The 26739-nt window shown below is 34.7% G+C and overlaps 1 protein-coding gene across 4 annotated transcripts in view; it reads right to left on the reverse strand.

Moving 5' to 3' along the window:
• LOC105486347 (B cell scaffold protein with ankyrin repeats 1) overlaps nucleotides 1–26739 on the reverse strand; it is a 316935-nt gene that overhangs the window by 170862 nt on the left and 119334 nt on the right. For 2 of the 4 annotated variants that reach the window (XM_071093247.1, XM_071093245.1), the window contains 2 exons: nucleotides 19755–19951; nucleotides 18460–18492 (listed from right to left, as the gene is read on the reverse strand). In XM_071093247.1, the coding sequence (XP_070949348.1) occupies nucleotides 18460–18492; nucleotides 19755–19951 (230 nt within the window). The remainder of the gene's footprint in view (nucleotides 1–18459; nucleotides 18493–19754; nucleotides 19952–26739) is intronic. The other 2 variants (XM_011749205.2, XM_071093246.1) reach the window with 1 other exon arrangement.

The raw sequence follows: 26739 nt of genomic DNA on the forward strand, positions 1-26739 counted from the left end.
GTTAGTTTTCTGTTCCTATGTTAGTTTGCTGAGAATTATGGTTTCACCCATGTCCCTGCAAAGGACATGAACTCATCCTTTTTTATGGCTGCATAGTATTCCACGCAGCCATACACATGTGGCCATGTGTATATGTGCCACAGTTTTTTATCCAGTCTATCATTGATGGGCATTTGGGTTGGTTCCAAGTCTTTGCTTTGTGAACAGCACTGCAATAAACACATGTGTGCATGTGTCTTTATAGTAAAATGATTTATAATCCTTTGGCTATATACCAGTAATGGGATTGCTGGGTCAAATGGCATTTCTGGTTCTAGATCCTTGAGGGATCACCACATTGTCTTCCACAATGGTTGAACTAATTTACACTTCCACCAACAGTATAAAAGCGTTCCTATTTCTCCACATCCTCTCCACATCTTTTGTTTCCTGACTTTTTAACGATCACCATTCTAACTGGCATGAGATGGTATCTCATTGTGGTTTTGATTTGCATTTCTCTAATGACCAGGGATGATGAGCATTTTTTCATGTTTGTCAGCCGCATAAATGTTTTCTTTTGAGAAGTGTCTGTTCATAACCTTTGCCTACTTTTTGATGGGGTTGTTTGTCTTTTTATTCTTGTAAATTTGTTTAAGTTCCTTGTAGATTCTGGATATTAGCCCTTTGTGGATGGATAAATTGCAAAAATTTTCTCCCATTTTATAGGTTGCCTGTTCACTCTGATGATAGTTTCTTTTGCTGTGCAGAAGCTCTTTAGTTTAATTAGCTCCCACAAATGCATGAGAATATGCAAAGTTTGTTTTTCAATGCCTGGTTTCTTTCAGTAAACATAATGTCCTCCAGTTCTATCCATGGTATTGCAAACAAAAGGACTGCATTCTTTTTTATGACTGAATAGTATTCCACTGTGAATATGTACCCCATTTTCTTTATCCATTTGTCTGTTGAAGGACACTTAGGTGGCTTCCAAATATTGGCTATTGTGACTAGTACTGCAATAAACATGGAAGTGCAGTTATCTCTTCAAAATACTGATTTTCTTTCTTTTGGGATCCAGTGGGATTGCTGGATCATATGGTAGCTCTATTTTTAGTTTGCTGAAGAACCTCCAAACTGTTCCCCATAGTGGTTATACTAGTCTACATTCCCACCAACAGTGTATGAGAATTCCCTTTTCTCTACATCCTTACCAGTATTTGTTATTGCCTGTCTTTTGGATATATGCCATTTTAACTGGGGTGAGATAACATCTCATTGTAGTCTTGATTTGCATTTTTCTAATGATCAGTGATGTTGAGCACCTTTTCATATGTCTGTTATTTGTATGTCTTCTTTTGAGGCATCTCTATTCAAATCTTTTGCCTATTTTTTAGGCAAAATATTATGTATAATATATGATATATATCATATATATATATATCATGTATACGTATATATATTTTCTGGTTATAAGTCTCTTGTCAGATGAGTAGTTTGCAAATATTTTCTCCCATTCTGTGGGTTGTCTCTTCACTTTGCTTATTGTTTCCTTTGCTATGCAGAACCTTTTAACTTGATGTGGTCCAATTTTGCTTTGTTTGCCTGTGCTTACAGGGTTTACTCAAGAAATCTTTGCCCTGACCGATGTGCTGGAGGGTTTCCCCGTGTTTTCTTTTAGCAGATTCATAGCTTGAAGTCTTAGATTTATGTCTTTAATCCATTTTTATTTGATTTTTGTATATGGTGAGAGACAGTGGTCTAGTTTCATTCTTCTGCATATGAATATCCAGTTTTTCCAGGACCATCTATTGAAGAGACTGTCTTCTCTCCGAGGTATATTCTTAGCACCTTTGTGAAAAATGAGTTCACTGTAGATGTATGGATTTATTTCTGGTAATTAAACTTCTTAACATGAATGTAGAGAGAGGATTTATTCCATGTTTCATATATTCCCTAGGGCACCCCCCAAACTAATTACTTGAGGGAAAGATGACAGATTCTATCAATTATGGTGTTACACAAAGATATGATTTTCAATAGCATTTGATGATAAATTAAATAATAAACGTGTTGAATTCAAAAAAGATTCCTTTTAACTTCCCCTCTTTCAAAAAATTCTTGATAAGTGATTTCAAAAGTTAAAAGAAATACCTTCTGAAAAAGTAGATTATGGGTCTCGGGTTAAGACATTAATGGTATATTTCTCTCCACTTAACTAATGAGTAGTCCCAGTGCCCCACTAATGAGCCAAATGTATTTTTCAGCAAGTTAACAGCCCACAGAAAGATTTACATTTCAATTTACATTCACAAGGCAATTTTCTGACACAGCTGTTTTCCTGATTGACTACTTAAGAACTTTTCTTATAACTTTTTTCATTGCTTTGCTTTCAGAATTACAGTGTGGGTGTTCAGTTTTACTACGTTAATTTGGGTAACCTGCTTTCTTCAACTATAAAAATATTTTTAATTAAATAAAAAGAAAACAAAAATCCCTGTCCTCATGGTATTTATATTCTGGGGATGAGTTGGGGTGAGGTGAAGGTAGACAATAAAGGCTACCATGAAGTATTCTAGAAAGTGATAAGTGCTATGGCAAAAAGAAAAAGTTGAACAAAAATAAAGGGGAATTAGAATGGCAGATGAAGTGGGGGTGGGTATTGGCAATTTAAAATAGTATGGTCAGAGGAGACCTCATGAAGAAGACGACATTTCAGCAAGAGAGTTAGCCATGGTACTGCTATGAAAAGGGCAGGTAAACATGGCTCATAAAATAAGTGTGCAATGAAGAATTGTGGCATTGGTAAATATGTATGAAATTTGAAAGAAGTTCTCCTGGTAAAATTGTTTTGAAATGGCATTAGAATATCAGCACAGTCATAATAGTGCTTGTTACAGTGCTACATAGGGAATTGTCCATTTATTTATGAATTGTTCTGATAGTTTATAGGTAAGTCAGTGGCTTTGTTTTGGCTTTTTGTTTGGTTATGTTTCAGCTATGGTCATAAGGTCACTGGCTACATTAATTAGGAAGGCTTATCAATTTTTGATTGTCTTGTTTTGACAGAAATGACACAAAGAGATCTCATCATAAATCTCAAGACAAAGGAGTAGCTCTGGTTTCTAAAATTCATTTGGGATGCATGTGATGGAGGCTCTCACTGCTCATAATTTTCTTTTATTTCCATCAAAGGGATGAAGAGTTTCTCCTTCAGTGACTACAGTCATCATTTCCCCTCCACTCCTCCCAATTGTCTGTTTCTCATTGTAGCTTCTTAGTATGTCAATGTCAAATACACAATTCAGTCTACCCCCCTAGTAAACCATGGGTAGAAACATATTGAGAGGCTCATTTCAAACAAGTAAGTTGTAGGACTGCAGTCTTTTTTTTTTTTTTAATTAATACTAAGCTGTTTCAAAATATTGTTAGGCTGCTAACAAGGGTTTTTATCTACTCTGGAAATTTCATCAGTTATTGCTAATACATGTTTGGCCTTCTTTCTAGTAGTAAGAGATCCTATCCTATGTACTTAATGGCTTTACCCTTATCTCTTGGCTTCATGCCCTGTGAAGCCTGCTGGTGGCACCCAGACCCTAAGCCAGAGTTCACAATATTTACATGGTTGCAATGAAATATGCATTCAGACACCAGGGTTTTGTTGTTGTTGTTGTTATTGTTGTTCATTTGTTTGGCAGCAAACCAAACGGATGAAGACTCAACTCACTCTAAAAAAGCCAGCAATAATCATGGGGTAATCAGGACTCCTAAATGACAGCGTCTCACAGAATTTATAAAACTATACACAGTCAGGGCACTATCAGTTTGGTAGCCCTTCAGCATTGTGATGAGATCTGAATAGAGCTGTTTACTGCCCTGACCACCTTCCATTAGACTGTGAGACAGAATTCTCACTCTTTCAATAAATGTTTGGCTTTCCATTGCTACACAGTTGATGCTACTTCCTTAATGCTGATTTTTACAATAATTTGTTCCTGTCTCTATATTGCATTGTGCTACCTAGCTCAACATTTTCTTTGATAGTCATCAATTTAAAATTATATATGCTAAATTATATTTTAAAATAACTTATGAATCAAATGTGATGATATACTTGTGAAGAGACTGCAACACAATAGTGAGAACCACTGCCCTGGAAAATACTCACCTTTATTAGGTTACAAACATAACAATCCTTGTGTATTGGGCAGAAGGTGCCTGTGGCACAGCCATGTAAAACCCCACACCCCTTTAATATGCTTTTCTTCCACTGACTTGTTTTTTCTGAAAAGAAATTACTGCCAGTGAATGCTCTCAAGCTTAGCTTTTTTTTTTCCCCTTTCTTACCGGATTCTCTGGTGGCCATTGAATACACTACCTGTTACTCCAACATAAATAAAACTCTAAATCTTATTTCCACTAGTTTCTCCAAATAATCTCCCTTTCTATGGTCCTATTCCTACCATGGGCCATGGTTTTTGCTAAATTTCAAAATAGCCATTTGCTAAGTATTCATGCCATTATTATGTCTAAAACTCATGCTTGCATTTGAATGGGAAGAGAGTTTGCAGTGTAGGGTAATTCACACTACAAGTTGTGGAAGCAAGAATTTTTTTTTTTTTTTTTTTTTTTTTTTTGAGACACAGTCTTGCTCTGTCACCCAGGCTGGAGTGCAGTGGCCGGATCTCAGCTCACTGCAAGCTCCGCCTCCCGGATTCACGCCATTCTCCTGCCTCAGCCTCCCAAGTAGCTGGGACTACAGGCGCCGGCCACCTCGCCCAGCTAGTTTTTTGTATTTTTTAGTAGAGACGGGGTTTCATTGTGTTAGCCAGGATGGTCTCGATCTCCTGACCTCGTGATCCACCCGTCTCGGCCTCCCAAAGTGCTGGGATTACAGGCTTGAACCACCGCGCCCGGCCGCAAGAATATTTTTCAGTGTACATTTTCTAGGTGATACTATGGTATTGCCAAAATATAAGTAATTTCCAAACTACAGGGAAAAGACAGTAATATCAGACAGCCCTATATAAATACCTTTGCCAGATCCATTTTACAAAGCTAAACTGTAGGTATAGAGCTATACACTAAATATAAATTTTACTCTATAATTTTTACCCATACACAAAATCTATTGTTTTGTTTTTAATCTATCTGTGAGAGGTTGGTTTGTTGAAAAGAACACCTCTGTGTTCCGTCTCCTCCAGTACATGTATATAGTATGTATTTTCCCAGAGGAATGAGTGGTCTCACAATATTTCTTCTTTCAGAAGTGTAAAAATATTACTCACAAGGAAGAGAAATATCTTATTTAAGTAGGAAATAGACATTTAGCAGATGACATATAATAATACATCAGCTACAATTTTATCTTCAGTTTTCCTTTTAGAAGCTATCTAAGCTGTGCTCTCTGGTAATAAGGTGATAGTTGTCTCTAGCAACATGGAAGTCCTCCATTTTCTGACATACTACAAATTATTAAAATTTTTATATATAAATATTTAAGGAAACAAACTTACAATAGGACAACTGAGCTGAAATTTAAAGAAAAGTCCCCTTTAAAAAGTCCAAATTTTAACTTCATAGTTAGTGAAACAGAAATTTTATGTACATACACAAACATAGGCATATGTACACATATATATAAACATTATTCAAATGCTGTTTAATAGATCTGCTTGCCAAAGGGATAAGAAAATCAGGAAGAATATGGAAACAGTTTAATTCTAGGTTTATTAAGGTTAGAGTGGGATTGGCAGAAAATCTTTTGCTAGTATTTCTTAAGGAAGGATCCACTGACATTTTCGATAGGCCAGTTCTTAACAGGGAGGGATTGTCCTCCACATTATAAGGCATTTAACATCCATCTACTGTCAGTAGAACTTTTCAGCTATTAAAACAGGTCCCTTTACTTTCTTAAAATACTTCCTAGGAAGTACTTGAAAATCACCACAGGATCTTAAACTACATTTTCTTGTAAAGGAATATTTTAATCATTTTTCACGTTATTTTCCTAAAACAAATTAGTTACTCACTCCTGAGTTGTTACGGATTTTTATAGCTTCGCCTGTGACCCATGTTTCTGCTGCTCTCTTTCTGCCTTCTAGGGCTCTGCATATCATCTCCAACCTCCAGCCCTCTCTCCATGTCAATATCCCACACTCAGTTTCAACTCCAACAGCAAACCGTAACAGGATATGATTAAACTAGCATTGAGATTATTTCCTTATCTTGATTTTACCATTGAAAGACTGAGGGAAGAAAATGTCATAGAGGATTAAAATCAAATCAATACTTGTATTAGTCAGAGTTCACCAGAGAAACAGAATCAATAGGATGTACATATGTTATATAGAAAGAGATTAATTATAAGGAAATGACTTTTGCAATTATGGAGACTCGGAAGTGCCCAAATCTGCAACTGGCAAGCTAGAGACCCGGGAAAGCCAATGGTGTCATTTTAATCTAAGTCCAAAGGCCTGAGAACCAGGAGATCCCATAGTATAATTCTAGTCCAAAGGCTGGCAGAAGGAAATACAGAAAGAGCTGATTCTTAAGTTCGCGACCAAAGGCAGGAAAACACAGACATTCCAGTTCAAGGAAGGGTTCCAGTTATGTTCTATTCAGGCTTTCAACTCATTGGATGAAGCTCATTGATATTTGGGAAAGCAATCTGCTTTGCTCAGACTACAAATTTACATGTTAATCTCATTCAGACTATCCCCACAGAAACACCCAGAATAATGTTTGACCAAATATTTGGGCATCCTGTGGCCCAGTCAAGTAGGTACATAAAATTAACCATCACAATACTCTTGAGAGTCAATAAAACTCTGGTAATAAAGCAGTCAAAGAACAGAGCAAAGGACAGTGTTAAAAAGTTAGGTATGTGACAGCCATACCTAAATTTAACTCGACCTACAAAAACTAGAATTTGGTGTTTTCTTTGTCTGTATTCTGCATTGAGAGGTGCTTTAGTCCATCTGTATAAAACACAGGTAAAACTGAATTTGGACCCAGACTTCCATCTGAATTGAATCCTTTGTGATGTTTAGCAATAATTTTACATAGAAAGATTGTCTGTCAGAACTGTAGTGGGAAAAACTGTTAGAGAACATACTAAAAAGGATTAAGTGTGCCTTTTATAAGTATTAGATGTAATCTAGTGCCACATTAAAGCATGTAGAGCTACACTGCCTGGGTTCAAATCCCAGCTCTACTTATTACCAAATGTGTGACCTTGGGCAAGCACTTAAACACTCTGTGCTTCAGTTTCCTCATCTGTAAAACATGGATAGTAGGACTGAGCTGTTATCATAAAGCAGCAAAAACAGATAATAGTACATAGCAAGTTCTATATAACTGTTTGCTAATTTTATTGTTTTTGGCTTTTATACTAACATGTTCTTTTTTTCCAAAGTACTTAACTACTATCTGATATTTCACTGGCTAAGGGCTATGGGGGTAAAGTTAGAATTTTGAAGAAGGACAGATAATAAAGAACACTCCCTCCCGTGTTTATCACTTTCAAATGTGAGATCATGAGACTAGTGACTTGTCTGTCTTATGTTACTGTAACTGTAACAATATTCAAAAAATTGTATGTGCCCAATAATTTTAGAAAGAACTTATTCTTTTTATAAAACATAAAAGAATGAATATGTAAATGAATATATAAATGTTCATATATACACACATAAACACACACACACAAAGAGAGAACAGGGGGAGGTAGAGAGCATCTACTCAGAGATAGTCACTGCTGAGCATGGCAGATACAATGATGAACACACACTCTCACAAAATTTACAGTTCTGTGGGAGAGATATTCAACCAATATCCACATACATATAGTTACTATGGAACTATAAACTCTGATATGTTCTCATCAAATTTATAGTCTAATAAAGGAAACATTCTAGATTTGAATTTATTAATATATTAATTATTATATACTAATTACCTGATTAGAAGTGTTATGAAGATGCCATGAGAGAATGAAAAACTAATATTAAATGAATATTGTATTTATATAACGTGATACTGAGCGTGGTGTAACAAATATATCATTATTTCTTGTAACTATACTTCAATTAAATTTTTTTACTAACTAAAAAAATCGCAGCATTTATCACTGTCTGAAATTACTTTGTGTGTTTATTCATTTTCAGTCTCCCCCCAACAAACTATTAATACAATATAAGCACCAGGAAGGGTTATCAACATTAGCTGAATGTTGCTAAATGCAATCTCTGGCTACTTTAAATGATTGCAACTTAAATTTTTCTGAGAATTGAAAAACTCCATGGACATAATAAGTAGAAAACGGACAAAAACAAAGGATAGTACATATATTCGTTCCCTGAGAAAATGTTAGTTTAACCTGTTTAAGGAGAAAATTTGATAAATATTGCTTCCAACATTCGTTTTGAAAGCCATGTACAGTAGAAAAGAGAGAAAAATACACGTGTCATATAGTTTTTTAAAATTAGAACTGACTTAAGTATTAAAATAATTCACTTTCAAAGTGTTTAAAATATTAAAATTTATTTATGGGAAGTTCTAAAATGGTGATGATAATATTAAAAATGGTGCTGAAGCTTTACAAATCCCAAAGGCCTTTCATATATATAATTTGGACCTTCCAACAATCTGATGTTTCATGAAGTACATTTTAGAGAGGAGTCAAAGTACTAGGTTTCCTCCTTTCTCCTTCCCTCACCAACAGTTCCTAACACATCAGATGTAGACTGAGTGCTTGCTAAATATTTGGGAATTATTATGATAATAGTATAGTGATGAGAGTGATATTTTGTTCAGAGGCATTGTATGGACATCAGGTTGGAATGTCAAGAAAAGAACAAAGAAGCAGCCAAAATTGGAAAGAATCATTTGAATCATTACAGAATTTAATAAGTGAGACCATAAAATTAGTAGGTTTTTATGAGTAGCCATCTTTTGGAGGCTATTTGGTGGCTTCACAGCTCACTAACTCTCCAACTTGTTAGCCTCAGTTTCTCAAAATGTAAACTAAGTAGAAATTCCCCAGAGGGTGGTAGAGAACATGGAATGAGAGGGTGTGCATAAAGCTTCTAACCCAATCTGGCATATAATAGGCCCTGAACAAATGTTCAGTGCCTGGTGCTGCTCCCCACTCCCACAGTGCTATTGTAGTTGCACCGTAGGCTTATTTAGCGATGTCGTCCAATACTGCAGTAATGAACCAGATTGCTTGGATAACTGGCATTCTCCCCTTCAAATCCAAGATTGATAGATTCAACATAAGTCTATGCAGTTACCTATTCTTATAATAGAGAGTTCTCATTAAGGAAATGGATTAATTGGCTTACTGATATTTTACCAAGAGCCAAATTTGAATAAGTGAACTCGGCAGTACTGAGAAAAGAAAATTAAACACTAATAAAAGGAGAGATGTTCTTGCTTAGGCTGAAATCTCAGCCACAGGCTCAAATCAGGGATCTGAGTTTACGATTTGACACTATGAATGGACATTAACGTCTGACAGATAAAAATGCTCTGATTTTTTCCCCCCTGACAGTTCACTTTCTCCACAAGACATGCATACCAGCTGGAGACTGCATGTTGTCTCCTCCTCTACATTTTCATGAGGGATTCCAAACCACACGTCAGGAAATGTGTTTCTAAAATAGCATCATGCTTCACTCTCGTTTCCACAAACAGCTAATAAGACGTATTTGGGACAAACTAAATTAGAGCAAAATATTCATCAGAATCGTCCCCAAAGTATCATAGAGCTCATGCTTCATTAGAAAATTTTATCTTAATCTCTCTCATCTCCCAATAAATCATCTTTCCAATATTTAGAAAGGCTTATTACTATGATGACTAATTTTAAGGATAAATATATAAATATGCACATACAAATATACATACACATGTTGCTAAATCAAAAATTTGATTATCTGTCCTATCTTAGTTGAACTGTCAGTAGCATTTAATGTTGCTGTCCTCTACCTCATCTGTGAAAATCTTTCTTTTACTTGGCATCCAGGTCAATAGATTTCTTGATTCTCTTCCTACCTTAAATGCTGCTCACTGTTGGCCTTTTCGGTTGGTACTCCCTATAACCTCTACTTCCAAACTTTGGAACATAGTAGGCATTTCAAATTTAACGTGTCTCAAGCCAAACTCCTGATTTTTCTTAACAAAACATTTCTTCATTCAGTCTTCCTCATCTCAGTAAGTGGCAAATAATTCCATCCTCTGCTTCTACCAACATACTTGGAAATATCAGTAACTACTCACTTTCTTTTATATTCCACCTCCAAAGTCAGTAAATTCCATTTTCTATACTATAAAACAATGGCATATTTCAAACCTAACCACTTCTAGTTGTCTTTGCGGCTGTCATCCTAGTGTAAACTACCATCTTTTTATCATCTATCATCTGGATTATGGGAGTAGTTGCCAATCAGGTCTGATCTGTCCTTCTTGCCCTGTACAGTCTGTGATCAATATAGTTGTGACTCTGATCAATTTAAATCATATGATGCCTGATATGGATTGGCTCTTTGTCCCCACCCAAATCTCATCTTGAATTGTAATCCCCATAATCCCCATATGTCCAGGGTGGGACCTGGTGGGAGGTGATTGAATCATGAGGCAGTTTTCCCCCATGCTGTTCTGATGAAAGTTAATGAGTTTTCACAAGATCTGATGGTCTTATAAGTGTTTGGCAATTCCTCCTTCTCTCCTTTCACCCGCGGCCATATCAGATGTGACTGCTTTCCCTCCCGCCATGATTGTAAGTTTCCTGGGGCCTCCCCAGTCATGTGGAACTGTGAGTGAATTAAATCTCTTTTCTTCATAAATTGCCCAGCCTCTGGCAGTTCTTTATAGCAGCGTGTAAACAGACCAATACAATGTCTCTCAGAATTCTCTAATGCCTTTCTCCAAAATACCAAATTCTCATCATTGCCTTTACAGCCCTACAGATCTGGCCTTACTTATCTTTCTGTGGCCATCTATTACTACATCTTTTCTTTCTCATTTACTTTGCTTCAGTGACATTGGCCAACTGGCTCTTTTGTGCATATTCATATCCTACGAGAGCCTTTGCCCTTGTGCCATTTTCTCTTATTGGAATACCTGTCCATATAAATGCATGAATTTCTCTTTCATAGTTGTAGGTAGTTACCAAAAAGGACTCCTCAGTGAATACTTCTCTGACTACTCATTTCAAAATTGTTCCCCCTCCCATCTCCTTTCACACACCACTTTACACAATGTGGTTCTTTCTATTTCTTCCTGGTCTTAAACATCAATTTCCACTAGACACATTGTATATATTTATTTATTTATAGTCTTATTTCCCATTAGGGTAGGAGTTTCGGTCTGTTCTGAATTTCCAGTGTTTAGAAAAATGCTTGGCACCTAAGAGGTAGTCAATAAGTATTTGTTGAACTCAATCAATCTATTTGTTAAACTAAAACTGGAGACTGTTTTCTGGCTCAAGTGAGGGTTGATTAATTTATGTAAAACAAACCCAAAATTTAGCCTTCAACTGGTGCCATTTATTTTCTTTTTATACTGTATTTTTTAGAGGCAGAATAAGTCAATCATAATCTTTACTTTCTCACATCTATATATATCACAAAGAGAGTGTTGCTACATAAGGAGAAATGAAAAAGAAATTATATTGTTGAGGCTCAGAGCTGTAATATTTGATGAATATTCTTGTTTTTTCATAATACAAGTCTGATTCTTTTCATATGCCTGGAGAGGCCTTTATATGAATTTAAAGTAAAATCAGTTTCAAGATACTAGTACAAAAGTGTATACCCAATCTACATTGGATTATATTAAATACCCTTTTCTATCTTCAAGAATCAAGAATGATGGAAATTCAAAGCCAATTAATGGAGATGAATTTCCAAGAACAATATTTTTCCAATGAAATTATAATTCAATTGCCTTTGCGTATTTTCCTTCTGAAAGGACAATGCCATGTGTTTGTTTCATGAGGGCCACGCTCTGCAGATATAGTGTCAATACCGATTGCTTTAATTACCATAAGTGATTAATTTTGCATTCTCTGAAATTGTATTTCCTTTTGACCAGCAGGCATGTAAGTGACAGCTCTAGGTTACCCTGTTCTACAGGTAAAGCTAATTGCTTTGAAAGAAGAGAGAAAAAAATGAAAGATCTGAAGTTTAGAAGGTTTCTGAGAAATCAGAACTCTAAAAATTACAAAAACTTAGGTCTCCAAGGGGTTTTAAAGACCATTTAGCCCCCATAGACAAGGATGTGACTCTTAATAGAATCCTGGAGACTGCCAGAATCTGAAGCAAATGTATAAAATATAATGAATTACCTATTTAGAATAAGATACTGTTTCAACTTTAAAAAATTATTTAATGATGTATTAAGGATCTCTATTGGAAAAGAACTGTAAGCACATGTATATTATTTCCCTCTATTACTTTCATAAATTGCCTTTTTATTTGTGGGTATTGAATTAATTTTAATGCAATGAGCATAAAAATAATTACCTACTGAGGCATAGGTAATCAAAATCATATCATCACTTGTCCTCATATACCATGATTGCATTCACAGCAGCTACGGCATTTGGTACAATGAAGATAAAAGCAAATATATTATAAATTCTTCTGAACTATATAGCTGTTACATCTAAATTTTTCACCCCAGCTCTGTTCCATGTATTTGAGAACAGTGGGAAATGGGCTTAAAGTGCAGATAGAGGGCCTTACCCTAACTCCAAAGAATATTTTTTCAAAAGTGAGAATAAATAGATATTCAAATAAATATTACAAGGTAAATCTCATTTAGGAATAAAATTATGATATCTCCCGAAAGCGCTAAGATTCCCTTCTGCCTGGGAAAATAAGATGTGGCTTTTCAGAGTTCAGTGGTTGCTAAGACAAAGTGCCCTCTAAGGTTTATCAAAAGGGTCATTGTTTTTAGAACAATTTTTAACAGTAAGTTATTTTTTAATACTAATTATTCAATTGAGGGAAGTTATGAAATAAAGGAGTAAACAGACCTTGGAATAAAAAGGATAAAAAATGTCTACATTATGAAAAATGTGTGTCTCATGTTTTTATGAGAATATAACATTTCTGATATAAAAACCCTGAATGAAGAATATAATACATTATGCTTATTCAAGAAATTGGAAACACAAATCACACACTATATTCATTTTACAAAACCTCTATTTTGTTGAACTTTAGGGCTAATTTCTCTTTTGGTGATGTAAATTGATAATGCAATAATCTGTTAATGTGTCTGATTTGTAAAAAACATTCAAGGACTATTCAGATATTTTACTCATCTTGCTTCTCCCAGTGATGCTTGCTCTCCTCCCCACCTCACCACCAAATGATTATACTGTGTGGAGCCTAGCTGTACATCAACCTGACCCTTTCTGCTTCTGTTTCCTCCTCTGCTGAGGCAGAATAATGAATGAGAACCCAGGAAAACTTTTTAAAAACTATATTCTTTGTATATGGAAAGAGAGTGTACAGACACTGGTAGCTATTCTAGCAACTTTATGAAAACATAAATCATTTATTACATAGAAGAACAGTGAGAAAACAGTGGCTGTGACATCTGAGAATAGTTATTCCTGAGAATTACAAATGGGGTTTTTGCTTGGCTCTGTTAAACCAAACTAACATGATTTCTGGGAGAAAGAGATTACTTTAAGCAGTCTCACACACTGGGCTTAGTGGACATGAGAAATGTCTTTCCTAATGAACATTCTACTGACAAATACCCTAAAGACAGTTTTCCTAAATAATATAACTCATAAAATTAATTACGGAAAATTATTTTTACAGTTTTTTTCTATTTCAATCTAGCTATATCATACACATTGCATTAAGCATACAACCTGTGCAAAGCATGTAAATAAATAATTGAAAATCAAGTATTTTCTTATATTATGAGTAGGCAAAAAATACTACAAACAACTAGATTTTTATGTATTTACCATTAAGTTGTGTATAAGCTCTTTGGGGGCTCTACAAACATTTCTTCATATATATTTTATCAATATATTATATAAAATGTTAAGTTTTCTTTTAATAGGTGCATAGTCTTTTGTAGGTCATTATCATAAGTTAAAAAATAATATATTCTGTGAAAAAATCAATAACAAGATTTGATTTTCTGGCCTAAGAAGTCAGGGTTTACCTACTCTGCCTTCTTCACACAACCGCGCATCCCATTTCTTTCACCATATGAATCCTTCACCTTTCCCCATTAAGTGCTTATTTAAAATCCCATTTATAATGTTTCTTCTGCTTCATACAAATTCCACATGATTTCATTTGTTCCAGTTATGATACTGCCTTTTAATCATAAGTGAAGAGAGTGCAGAAAGAACCTTTGCTGATGGGGAAGACAAGAAAGCCACAAGGGGTCAGTGGACTTTCAGAAAGAGGGCAGGGTCAAGGAAAGCAGTGTCAAAGGTTGTGCCAAAAGATGTCTGAAAGAAATCCACTGGATCTGATATATTGTTGATTAGTTATGGCCTTTGACAGAGCGGCTGTAGTAGTAAGCTAAATGCAAAGCACGTATATATAGAGAGTCTTTAAACAATGCAAAACTATATGTCTATGTAAAGCAAGTGTGTGTGTGTGTGTGTATATATATATTATTGAAACATTTGTTCAGGGAAGAGTCAGTATAATGGGAGAGATTAATGATGTAAGAAAAGAAAAGGTATGATTGATGGTGAAGTCTAAATTTGATATGAATAACAATAAGCCAACAGAAAATAAGGTGAATGCAATATTTTTTGTGGGTCTTCTATATATTTAACAATTTCACATTCATTTCATCAAATCCTAAAGTGCTCTATAAAGAATTATTTTTTCCCAGGATGCAAACTTAGTTTTTGGTGAAGTTAGGTTTAAAATCCAGACCTGACTGAATCCCAGGACTCTAGGAGTAAAGGAAAATACAGCAAAGAGATTCAAGGGAGTTTACACAGCATGTTTAGAGCTGCAGAGTTAGGGCATCAAAACTGGGTCTGATGACTTGGAGAAGAGAAAAATTCTGTGATAGCCAGATTTTTGAAAGAGATTCCTAAGTAGTTTCAAGCACATAACTGACACATAAATTTATAATGCATGCATGCAGTCAAGTGCAGTTATGTGACTTATTCTAGTTTCTTCAATTCTAACAGAACAGAACATCAATATTGAATAAAGGCCAGGATTCCAAAATTCATACTAGTTGGGCCTATTAAAATATATGCTGAAGACAAGCAGTAGGGCTGTCTATGAAGTCTCTGAAACTAAACTTAAAAAAAATTCCAAGGATAGGAAATATGACCAATTATTTTATTTACTATATGGGACCTATTTAAGTATATGATTGGGAAAGTGAAATAAGACAAGTCTTTAAATTGGACACTGACCTTCTGCACCATCAATGAGAAAAATACATGCTGAGCACCTTTAGTGTACCTGATGGTGGGAGGGGAGGAGAGCCCACTATGCTTCATGAGCTTCCAGACTTATAAGAAAGAAAAAACTACATAGGCAAAGCAGGATATGCTGCCATTTAAACTAAATTATAGAACACTGATAAACACTGAATTAAATGGAACAATCTACTTGCAAAGTACTGGGAGGGCAATGCTGAGAATGAGAGAAATAAAGAGCCAAGGAGAGTGAATGTTTACTACTAGCCTAAACACCAAATCTAACTTCTGAGTAATCGGTTCTCTATATTAGCCAGTCAATTATTGCTTTATATTAGGGATATTGTAAGTGCTTCAACACCTACCCCTCCATACCTGTATTTTAAACCCAAGCCCTTGACTATCTGAAAAAGATTAGGGCCTATCAGTCAGATACTGGAGGGCAACAAAATCTCTCTGTCTCACACACACACACACACACACACACACACACACACACACACACACACACACACACACACGGGCCCAGTGTCCACAGGGACAAAGAGCAGTGTAGGGATAGATTAAGGAGAGCCTGATGCCACAGGAATCCCATCTCACATATGAGCCATAGAAAGATTCTCAGTCAGGAGTACTCCTGAAAAGCCAGTTAGAGAATGTGCATGGAAAGCTGATTTTTCCATTTCTTAAATTTTCTTCATGAATATTTATAATTAACAGCGTATAAATATTTAAAACAAACTACAAGTGAACACAGTGGTGGAAGAAAAAAGATATTTTCTGGATATTGTTTCTAAGATAAGTGAACACCTGCTCCAATTCCATAGCTGGCCAACAGAGGAGAATGTACTTTTCCTTGTCTATTTACACATTGATATAATCATTTTGTTAAGGGCTTTAAATTGAAGGGGATGGATGGGGTGACATATCTGAACTAATACAAGTGGATATTCTTTATATCTGTTTGGTTAAAGTACAGACTAGTCTTGTACTCTTTATCTTAAATCTCAAGGTGCCTCAATGTGAGGCCAAGTTCCAGTTTGTTTTCAACTTTTCATGCACGTTTTATTTAAGAGATAAGTTTCTGAAGACTAAATAAATCATCAATGTCACTATTTACTATTTGAAATGTCCTGGGCTTTCCTTATGAATAATGCTAAGCAAATCGTTGTTCACACCCAGTTGTGAATTTAAGTACCAAATATTTTGCCCTTTTCCCACCTACTTTTCATATTAATTCTCTCAGGTGACATTGTCAGAAACTGAAAAATGAGTAGATATTTTAAAGACTTTATGGATTATAGAAATATATGATATTATCATCCAGTAATAGCACTGAAAACATAAATGAAGTACAGATGTTAATTACATAACTTTATCAAAACATGAAAGCCATTCATAATGAAGAGGCTCTGTTCATAGACTGTGTATAAATTATTAACCTCTCAAATAAAAAATGTCATGAAGCAATGTAAGAAATGTAATTTCAGACCCTCTTCTTCTCCTACTCTCCTCCTTCTCTCCTTCTTTCTCTTCCTCCCCTCCTTCCTCATTCTTTTCTTCATCTTCATCCTCTTCCTTCACATACCTAACGATAAGACATGGGTGTCACTTGGTTTATGAATGCTTGCTAATGCTTTTGTGTTTTCTCTGTATTTTTCTAAAATCACAATTGGCTTTTTCCTTCTACCCACTTCATTCAGTGATGACCCAAATCACTGTATTGTAACTCCCTGTGGAATTCTAAAATGAGCAATGTTTTATTGATGGGGGATTAGGAAGTACTGAACAAATCAGTAAAATTAGTTGGGAGCAAAATATGTTGGAATTTAAAAATAGATATTTCTTCAGTAGAAGTATAGTCCACTGGTAGATCGTAAACCTCAAACTTAAAAATATCTGCTCCTTTAAACTATTCTGAAACAATAGTTCATGAAAAATTTGAATGCATATGTGATGATCTCAGATTTTTCAGAATCTAGGTCATTATAACATTGAAGTGATATAGATGCTTTTAAAGCAACAGTAAAGTATTTTAGTAGCATAATGAGATTCCACTTTTCTCCATCAGGTTTACATACACTCTTTACAAGACTGAACTAACAGTGTTTAGAATAGATAGTGTCAACATCTGCTTATCTGGCATACCTTCAGTAAGAAGATATGACTTCCAAATTTATTTTAAATAAAATTGATAATTAGAAGAATAATTCATGTATCATATAAATTGACAGGAAACATTTTTCCATGTGGGTCAAAATACAATACATATGTTTCATTTTCTTAACTACACATTTGCAAAAAGGCCTTCATAGCTTGCAAAATTATTGTATATAAAATTATCCAGGGTCATGAAAACGCATTGACAGATCTGTTGGCACTTGCAACAGTTACAGTCAATTCCTTACTGACAGCAGAACATTCACAAAATAATTGATCTATCCCAACTATAATGGTAACGTTTACTGTAGACATTCAGGCAGAAATAACAGCTTACAAAGATACTATAGAAAGTTATGTAACAAATTTCACACAATCATTATCAAGTATAACTGTCAAATTAGAATGCAGCAACTATGAAAGAGTGATTGTCACCTAGAGACAATGATAGCAATCAACTTCTATCAGCACTGTTATTGCAGGAGCAGAGGTATAAATACTGAGAGGGTGTAAGAGAAAAAAAAATTATATCCCACATCCATCAAACCTCACATCCTACCATTGTACTTACTTTCATACCTACTGTAATCATTATGTAGTATTTTGTTACTTATGGAGCACCTGAAGTGTGCATGGGGTTGCATCTGTCAAAAGGTGAGTCTTTACTGGAGAGCAAGAAGTGGAAGAATGACTTTTTGAAAATCAGGGATTAATTTAGAAAGCATCCCTAGATGATAGGACTTCTAGGGAAAATTTTAACCCAGTGTACCAGTGGCTAAAAATTAAAAAATAGAGTTGTACGGAGTTAAAGACAGGCACCTAAAATGTATTAAATAACAGTATTAATGGAAAACATCCAAGGCTAAATTGACTTACTGACTTACCTGAGGTAGATACCATGCTGCCCTATTCAATGCCTGCATACAGTGAACAATTATGAAAATGAATGCCCTCATCAGATAAAGCATGACAACTAGTTAAAAACTAGCATATATGACAATCACTATCTAAAATCCTTCCAGAAATAAAAAGAATGGTTATTTCTGATTTGAAGGACCTAAGACTAAAAATTAGTAGTTTATTAATTTTGTCATAAAACTTCATGTTCTATATTTATTTTAAATATACTCTCCAGAAATCTCAAATACCAATGATTGTTTTTGAAGTCCAATATTAATTAGATTGGCTTAATCTGACAATCAGAATAAATGCTAAAATAACCAGAAGCTTACAGGATTTACATATTCTATATTAACTCTTCTTTGACAACAAAATTATTTGTTTTAAATACTCAAAGACAAATTTTGATAATTTACCAGCATAATCATTGTCCCATTATATTTTCCAAAGAGCCATCAGGGTATAATTCACTTTCTGGAGCAAATTGTGCATATCTTTGTTACAAATAGAAAAACAATTGCTTTTCTAAACATGATTATGGAAACACAAAGTATGTTTTATGTACTGAGATAGCATCCACTCCTTCTTAAAATCTTCTTTTGATTACATTCTTACAAAACTAACACTCTTCAAAAAGTGTTCTGTAATTTGGGGCTTCAACCTACATAAGACAGAATTGGGACTTAACAGGGAAGAGGAGAAGGAATCACACAAGGAAAACAAATTTAAGCAACATAAATTCACTTTTTAGGCGGGGTGAGGTGGTTCACGCCTGTAATCCCAGCACTTTGGGAGGCCGAGCTGGGCAGATCATTTGAGGTCAGGAGTTTGAGATCATCCTGCCTAACATGGTGAAACTCCATCTCTACTAAAAATGCAAAAATTTGCCGGGCGTGGTGACGGGCGCCTGTAGTCCCAGCTATTCAGGAGGCTGAGGCAGGAGAATGGCATGAACCCAGGAGGTAGAGCTCTCAGTGAGCCAAGATAGCACCACTGCACTCCAGCCTGGGCGACCCAGGAAGACTCCATCTCAAAAATAAATAAATAAATAAAATAATAAGTAAATAAATAAATAAATTTTTTATTAGGTAGACTTTTTGAATTATCATCAAATTGTTTTCCTGCAACTCACAATTATTGATCTTTTTTCATGTGCCTAATAGTGCCTTATCTAGACTCTTAAACAAAATGGTAAAGGTAATAGGTTTTTTCTTCTTACAGTTTCTTCTACAATATCAAACAGAATATACAGAGATATAATTAAAAAATAAAAACTTACTGAAAAGTCTTCAAAGATTTTCTTGAGTTCTTTGTGACCATGCCTTTCAGCAATATGTGCGGGGTCTGAACCCTCCATATTTTTCATCTTAGATGCCCAGGTTGCTCCTGAACATTGAAGCAAATGAATAGCCAGGTTCTTTAAGCCAAACTTTGCTGCACAGTGGAGAAGAGTTGGAAGTTCTTTGAAATGAATATCTGTAAGCATAAGAAGTAGTAGGATTTAATGTTTTGATTTTATTGGCAATCTCATTAAAAGAAACCATCAATAGTTTTAGCAATTTAGAATCTTCCCCTCACTCAATTTCCTATATTAAAATAAATATAAACTCATATTCTCACTAGCATTAATGCACCAATCTTATTTGTCAGGTAAGCTTACTTGTTTAATTTAAAAAGCCACATCAACCTCTTAAATGAAAAAAAAAGAAAGAAAAACATGCTGTAATAACTCCTTTTGAATGTACCTAGACATTAACCAAACACTACATTAAAAAAATTCTGTAAGTTCATCTATGAAATAATTTTATATTCTACCTCCCCACCTAGTTTGCTTCCTTCCAAAGTTGAAATGAACATGAAATTCTTTGAGGGGTTATACTAGATTTCTATATAAAATTTTTCTTTCACAAACTAACTGCAACAGAAAATACAGGTGAGCGTTTTTATAAATAACTTCAGTGTGGAAATTTCCATCTGGATTTTACAACTTTTATATCAATGTCTTAAAGAGTTTGATTTTTCATAATTATTAACTATCAATTAGAAGACATTCATTAATTTTATATCACTATAAAATGATGAATGTAACCTGTATCCCAATGACAAACAAAACAAAACACAAATGAATGATGGTTTGTTATTATTCTATACTTTTGCACTTAGCTGAAAAAAAAGTTATGGAAATTACTTTTTATTATGTCACATCAACATAATAGCTGTGGCATTATCAGAAGTAAGGTGAAGACTTATAGCAAAATAATCAAAGGAATCAAAACCAAAGTCAATTGTCTTCCAGTAAACTTTTAATGCAATGGAAAACAGCCATCTCATTGCTTTTTTGAAAACTGTGAATTTGCTTTAATCATCTTAGTTCATACACTATGTAGTTATTTTCTTAAATGTACACATTTACTTTGCAAACAATTTACAGTCTTACTTGTTAGATTAAAATAATAGATTTGTTTAGGAGATACAATAAACGTTTAGAATGTGTTTAATCTACAGTGTACATTTGTTTCATTTCATGGCAATTTTCATTTAATTAATCTAGATTCACTGCCTCTGTTTTTATCACCAAGGTGTAAATAGAGAAGCCATAATTCAAACCAAGGTGTGACAAATTTACTTTTCATTTTTCTTCTAGACCAAATAAAATTTTAGTTTTCAGTTGTTTCAGCCAATGTCTTTCAAACAGTAATTTCATGAGAATAGAATAAAATGTCTGGGGGAATTTTTTAAAGAAAAGTCCAATGTCACTTGCTTTACAAATACAAATAAACAGGTGAATTGTCACATAGCAAAGAAATCAAATCATACATTTGTTTGTGCAGAGCTGCTCCTAAACTTTTTGAGGCAATCCCTACAAAAGATGGCTAATAATTAAACAGAAGTAATCAAACCAAAGCTTTCAAAAGATTAACCTAGCTCACTAGAATAATAAAATGAAAATATACTCAAGTTTGGAATATGAGCATTAAACAAGAATTTAACAGTAAGATGAGTATTGAAACTGGAAATTCATGACCATGTAATCCATTTGTTTTCATAAATCATTATTTTATCTGGAATAGTAAATACTCATTCAGAGTAGAATGACCAGGTGGCCCCTTTGGGGCAAAACAACAAAGCACACAATAAAGAGAAGATTAAAAATCAGGAAATCTGCATTCTAATCCCAGCTCAGCCACTAAATCTGTGGTTCTTAAGAATTCATCTTGTGGACCTCAGTTTCCTAATTTATAAGATGAAAGTGTTGGGGGTCAAAATTATAGAACTTCTGATATTCTTCTGGGCTTGATGCCATGCCACAAATGCTTTAAGTCAAGAAACTCTCTGGAAGGTATTTTTTCCTGGGTTTTAATCAGACACCAATTAGAATAGGGAAGGTAGCTGCAAAGGTTGAAGAAACATAATTTTTATTCCTTTCATAATAGGATTTGAAACCTGATGAAATGTTATTATTTCTGTGGATCTGTAAAAACAGAGCATTGCTGTGTTTATGAAACTTTCTGCTCTCTGACAGGAGAACCATTATGTAACATGTGAAGTGTCACTTTTCCAATTCTGTCAAAAGATTAGACATATAATTCTTTTTAGAATTTTAAGAAACAAAAAAACGCTGCCAAGGTTATCATGCTTCTAAAACCTTTATAATGTAAACAAAATGCACAAAGGAAATAGTCCATCAAAACCCTATGCTACAGTTTTGTTGTTACCTCTCATATTATATAAAATATAGCAGTGGAAAATTCATAAATAGATATATACTTTACTATTAAACTCAACATTGAACCTGCCTCATTAATTGTTATAATTGAATTCTTGTTACTAAAATATTCTCTTAAATAAGAGAAAAAATTAGAATTTGCATCCACTTGGTATTTCTCTTGTTAATTATCTCAGGAAACTTCATACAAGATACTCTTTCTTTTAAATGTTTTAGTTGAATAGGTTAGGTCCTAATCTGCACTATATTCAAATGAGTCTTAATTTCTTCTTGTTAAATAAACTTCAAAATAATGCCTTTTATTACTTAAATACCAAAATTCTAAAACTTAATATTTATTTATCATGATAAGCAATATAGTGTAGCACTTAAGCATTAGGACTTTGGAGCCAGATTGTATGGATTAAATCTATACAATTTAATTTAATTCTAGTATTTAGTCATAGTGTCATTTGCACAAGCTACTTGAACTTAGGCCTCTTAATTTTCTTAATATTCAATTGATGACCACAACATCTGCTCAGTTATTAAACCTATGTCTAATGTATTCTTCCATGCAAAAAGTACTGCTAGTCCTCATTAATAGGGAATTCTGTTTATGCAAATTCATTTACTCACTAAAATTTGTTTGTAACCCCTTAAGACACTTTTCCAGGCATTTGCAGACATATGTATATAGCAACGAAAAATTTGAGTCACCCAAAGCACACATTCCCAGCTGGGGTCAAACAAGGCAACCCTATGCCTCCTTATTTCAGCTCTCATACTATAAACAAATGTCCTGTTTGCAGTCCATTTGGTGCCACAACTGTCCACAGCTTTTGTGGTTTATTTTGGTGAATTAGCTGTTTAAAATGGCCCCCAAGCACAGTGCTGAAGTGCTGTGTAGTATTTCTAAGCACTTGAAAGCAGTGGCGTGCCTTATGGAGAAAATACATGTATTAGATAAATTCATTCAGGCATGAGTTACAGTGTTGATGGTAAGTTCAGTTTGAATCAACAGTATATATTAAATAAGGTATTTTTAAACAGAAACACACATAAAGCAAGGTTATGTATCAATTGATTGATGAAAACATTGTGACCAGAAGCTCACAGGAACCTAATCCTATATTTCTCCTGGGAGCAAAGGTTCAGCACTGACTTATTCGATTACTTTACAGAACATAACTACTGCAAATAATGAGAATCAAATGCATTTTAAAGCAATCCAGAGGCCCCTTTTAATTTTGGAGAGGGAGTTCATAATTGGTTTCCCATTGCAGCATGGCCAGTTATTTTCTGACTTGTGGTGCCTTATTTTCTTTGCTCCTCCATACAGTCAGGGAGGCTCTGAGAGAAACTACGGCCCCTGTATACTGCTCCTCAGGGTGAGGCCAGAAAAACTGTGGAGCTGCGGGAGGCAACTGTGAGCATTGAAGTCCGTGACTTATGAGACCTTCTCCCCGGCTATCTCTGTGTTCTGGGCCCACTCAGTTAAAATCCAAACCAGGAATGGTTAGAATCCACTTCCACAACCAACCTGCAAGTAGAAAGAAAGAGTAGTTCTACAGCCTTGATTCTCTGTTTTTTATTTTTATTGTCAGGCATAGACAAACAACAGGAAAAACTTTGGGTGAAGATGAATAGTTACTTGTTGTTCTCAGATAATTTCTTTGAAAGACTGTACATTTTAAATTTTTTGATGGAAATTCTGTATTTTGTTGATCTGTATGCTTAAGATTTGAAAGTTTTGTAAAATTGTAAAAATTGGGTTCTAAAATGATGATATTCTGTCATCCAAAGGATCTGCATGATGAGTTGACAAGAAGTATGAGAAATAAATGGAGCATGTGACCTCAAACCCAGAAGGGACTCATTGCTTACTGAATACCAGAGTGGATGGAATCCACCCTAAAATTAGCAGCAATAATGATAGGAGGAGGAAAAGGAAGAAGAAAACATGGTGGTTGACAAATGGAATTGGAGAGGTAGGGATTTAAGGTACTTAGTGGCAGATTGAGTAAGAGCAGATCAACAGAACAAGGATGTGGCAGGTGGTGCAAGATGCTCTGATTTCAGAAAAAGAGTCTTTGAGAACACACTATGAAGTGCCGTCTTATATAGGGCTGTGGGCTAGAATGGCCAGAGAGAAGTAGGCAATGAGTAAAACAAGGTTGAAGCAGGACTTAAGGCCACAGACGAAGAGCCTGGGAGCTTGGAGTCCATGTGTGGAGGTAATTCTAGGAAGCAAAGGGAGATGTGAAGTGTTTGTTAGAAGTTCCTAGAATTGATATCAACTAAAATTAAATCTCACAATATTTAAATACGTTTATTTTCCATTTTCCACTAGAAAACCCAGACAATGTTGAGGCAATAAAAAGAGCTGGACAGTTTCATGTTTACCCCAATCCATCCAATCTGTAGCTAAACCCTGGTTCAAGTCAGAAGCCTCTAAAACTTTTATTTCTATACAAATGTACTTGCATTCTTTTCCTCTACATTCATTGGAAAAATATTCCTCTTGAAAATTACCAACTTTGTCTCTGCTGTGTCTTAACAAGACAATAACCAAGAACCAGGAAAAGATCCAGGAAAAGTTGAACAGTAAAAGTGCATAAACCAGATGGGCTGGGTTGGGATCAGATGGTTGGGCACTCTGGTACAGAGCCATGCCTTACAGGTAAAATGCTACCTGCTGGCCTTTATTTAGATGGGTCTCACATGGACATTCAAGAAATTAGGGCCACAAAGCAGTAAATCAATATGTCTGGCAAGGAAACTGTACTTCATTAGTAAGGACTATTTCAGCATTTTAAAAGGAATACCTTTTAGTCTTGAGCATTGGAGTTGTTCTTTTAAAATGTTAAATGATTTGATAATAAAATGCACAAAGGCAAGGAGGTAAATCTCAGAAATCTTATGGGCAGTAAAAGGAGTGGGTAGAACTTAAGATGCCTTTGGAAGCACTGTCATATACGTATTATAGAGACAAAATGAAAATGGAATATGAGAATGATTAGGGAAGCCCCAAGTGCCAACCTGCTCTGCATATTTCAGACGTGCCAATATTTATATTTTATAAATATTTATTTATATATTTATAATATCTATTACATATATATTTAATAATTTAATCTATGTATTCAATACATACTTTATATATTTATATGTTATAGAGAGATTATAGATAACATATATTTCTATCAACCTATCTCTATCTATCTTTCAACACACACATATATACACACATTTTATTGATTTCTCTTGAGAACCCTGACCAGTACAGTGAGGAAGATGCTGTGGTGGCTTTGGTAAACCATAACTTACAGAAAGAAGGCATAAAAACAAGTTCTACATCTAAGTTTCTTTCCTTTTCAGAATAATACAATGTGAGTTTTCAAACCTGAACATTTTTTTAAATAACTATTTGGTAATGGCAGAATCCAGTAAGCAAATGAGTCCTTTCAGAAAGGGGAGGGAGGTGTTCTTAGGGTGGATTAATAATAGGGTGTGGTATACAGTGGTTTCTGAACCTCTCAAGAATTTCAAAGAATTTCAGACGTTTGAGGATAGTTACTGCATAACAATTGCAAAAGAAAGAGGGAGTTTCCTAAGTCGTAACTTATTCAAGACATTAATTAAAAAGCCCATTTGGCCCCACCTCCCCTCTGTGTGTGTGTGTGTGTGTGTGTGTGTGTGTGTGTTTCTAATTGAGGCCAACCCATGCAAACATTTTCCTAATTAAAGTAAATGGATATTAGAGAGCCTATTTCCTGTTATCAGTTACTAATAGATACTATTTATGTTTCTTTTCCTAACTCTATGATATAATTATAGATGCCTATTACTGTTGACCCTGAAAAACCTACAATTTGTGTGTTGGCCCAGAGAAGACAAACATATGTGCCTTGGTACTTGAGCACAGACAGTTCAGTGCAGCATATTTCAGAAGGCACACATGCCAGTTTTTCATTCTGCTAATAGCAGATGCCATGAATAAGAAGAACAAAATAAAATGAAAAAAAAAATGACAATCCAAATTAGTGCCTTAGTCCAACGAAGAGGAATCATTTTATTTGGGGAGCTCAAATATTACTAATTTGTATCTATTGATACCAGGGTTTTATTCAGTCTATGGTTCACTTGGTTACCATTAGCTAAGTAATTAATATAATAAATTTTTATTGAGCACTAGAAATTCTTCCAGGGACTGGGAATTAATCTGTGAACCACACAGGGCTTCCTCTTAAAGGGCAGTATTTACCCATAAAGACAAAATGGCTGATATGAAGGAAATCATATACTACGAAACAAAAATTACAATGTTTCTAAGATTGTAAAAATAATGAAAAGAGTATCTGAGGTTATTTCAAACTTGTCGTTATAAGTTATTCATTATAATAGTAATTTATATAATGAGGCAGAAAAACTTGAGAACCTTCCTTTAAATTTAAGATAATCTTCCCTATAAAGTTTCCTCTGACTGTCCTCTTTCTTTTGTGCTCCCATGACACCCTGAGCTCCTGCTCACTATAGGGTACCGGGGCACAGTCGT

The sequence above is a fragment of the Macaca nemestrina genome, chromosome 3 (assembly GCF_043159975.1).
Source record: "Macaca nemestrina isolate mMacNem1 chromosome 3, mMacNem.hap1, whole genome shotgun sequence".
NCBI classification, from domain to species: Eukaryota; Metazoa; Chordata; class Mammalia; order Primates; family Cercopithecidae; genus Macaca; species Macaca nemestrina.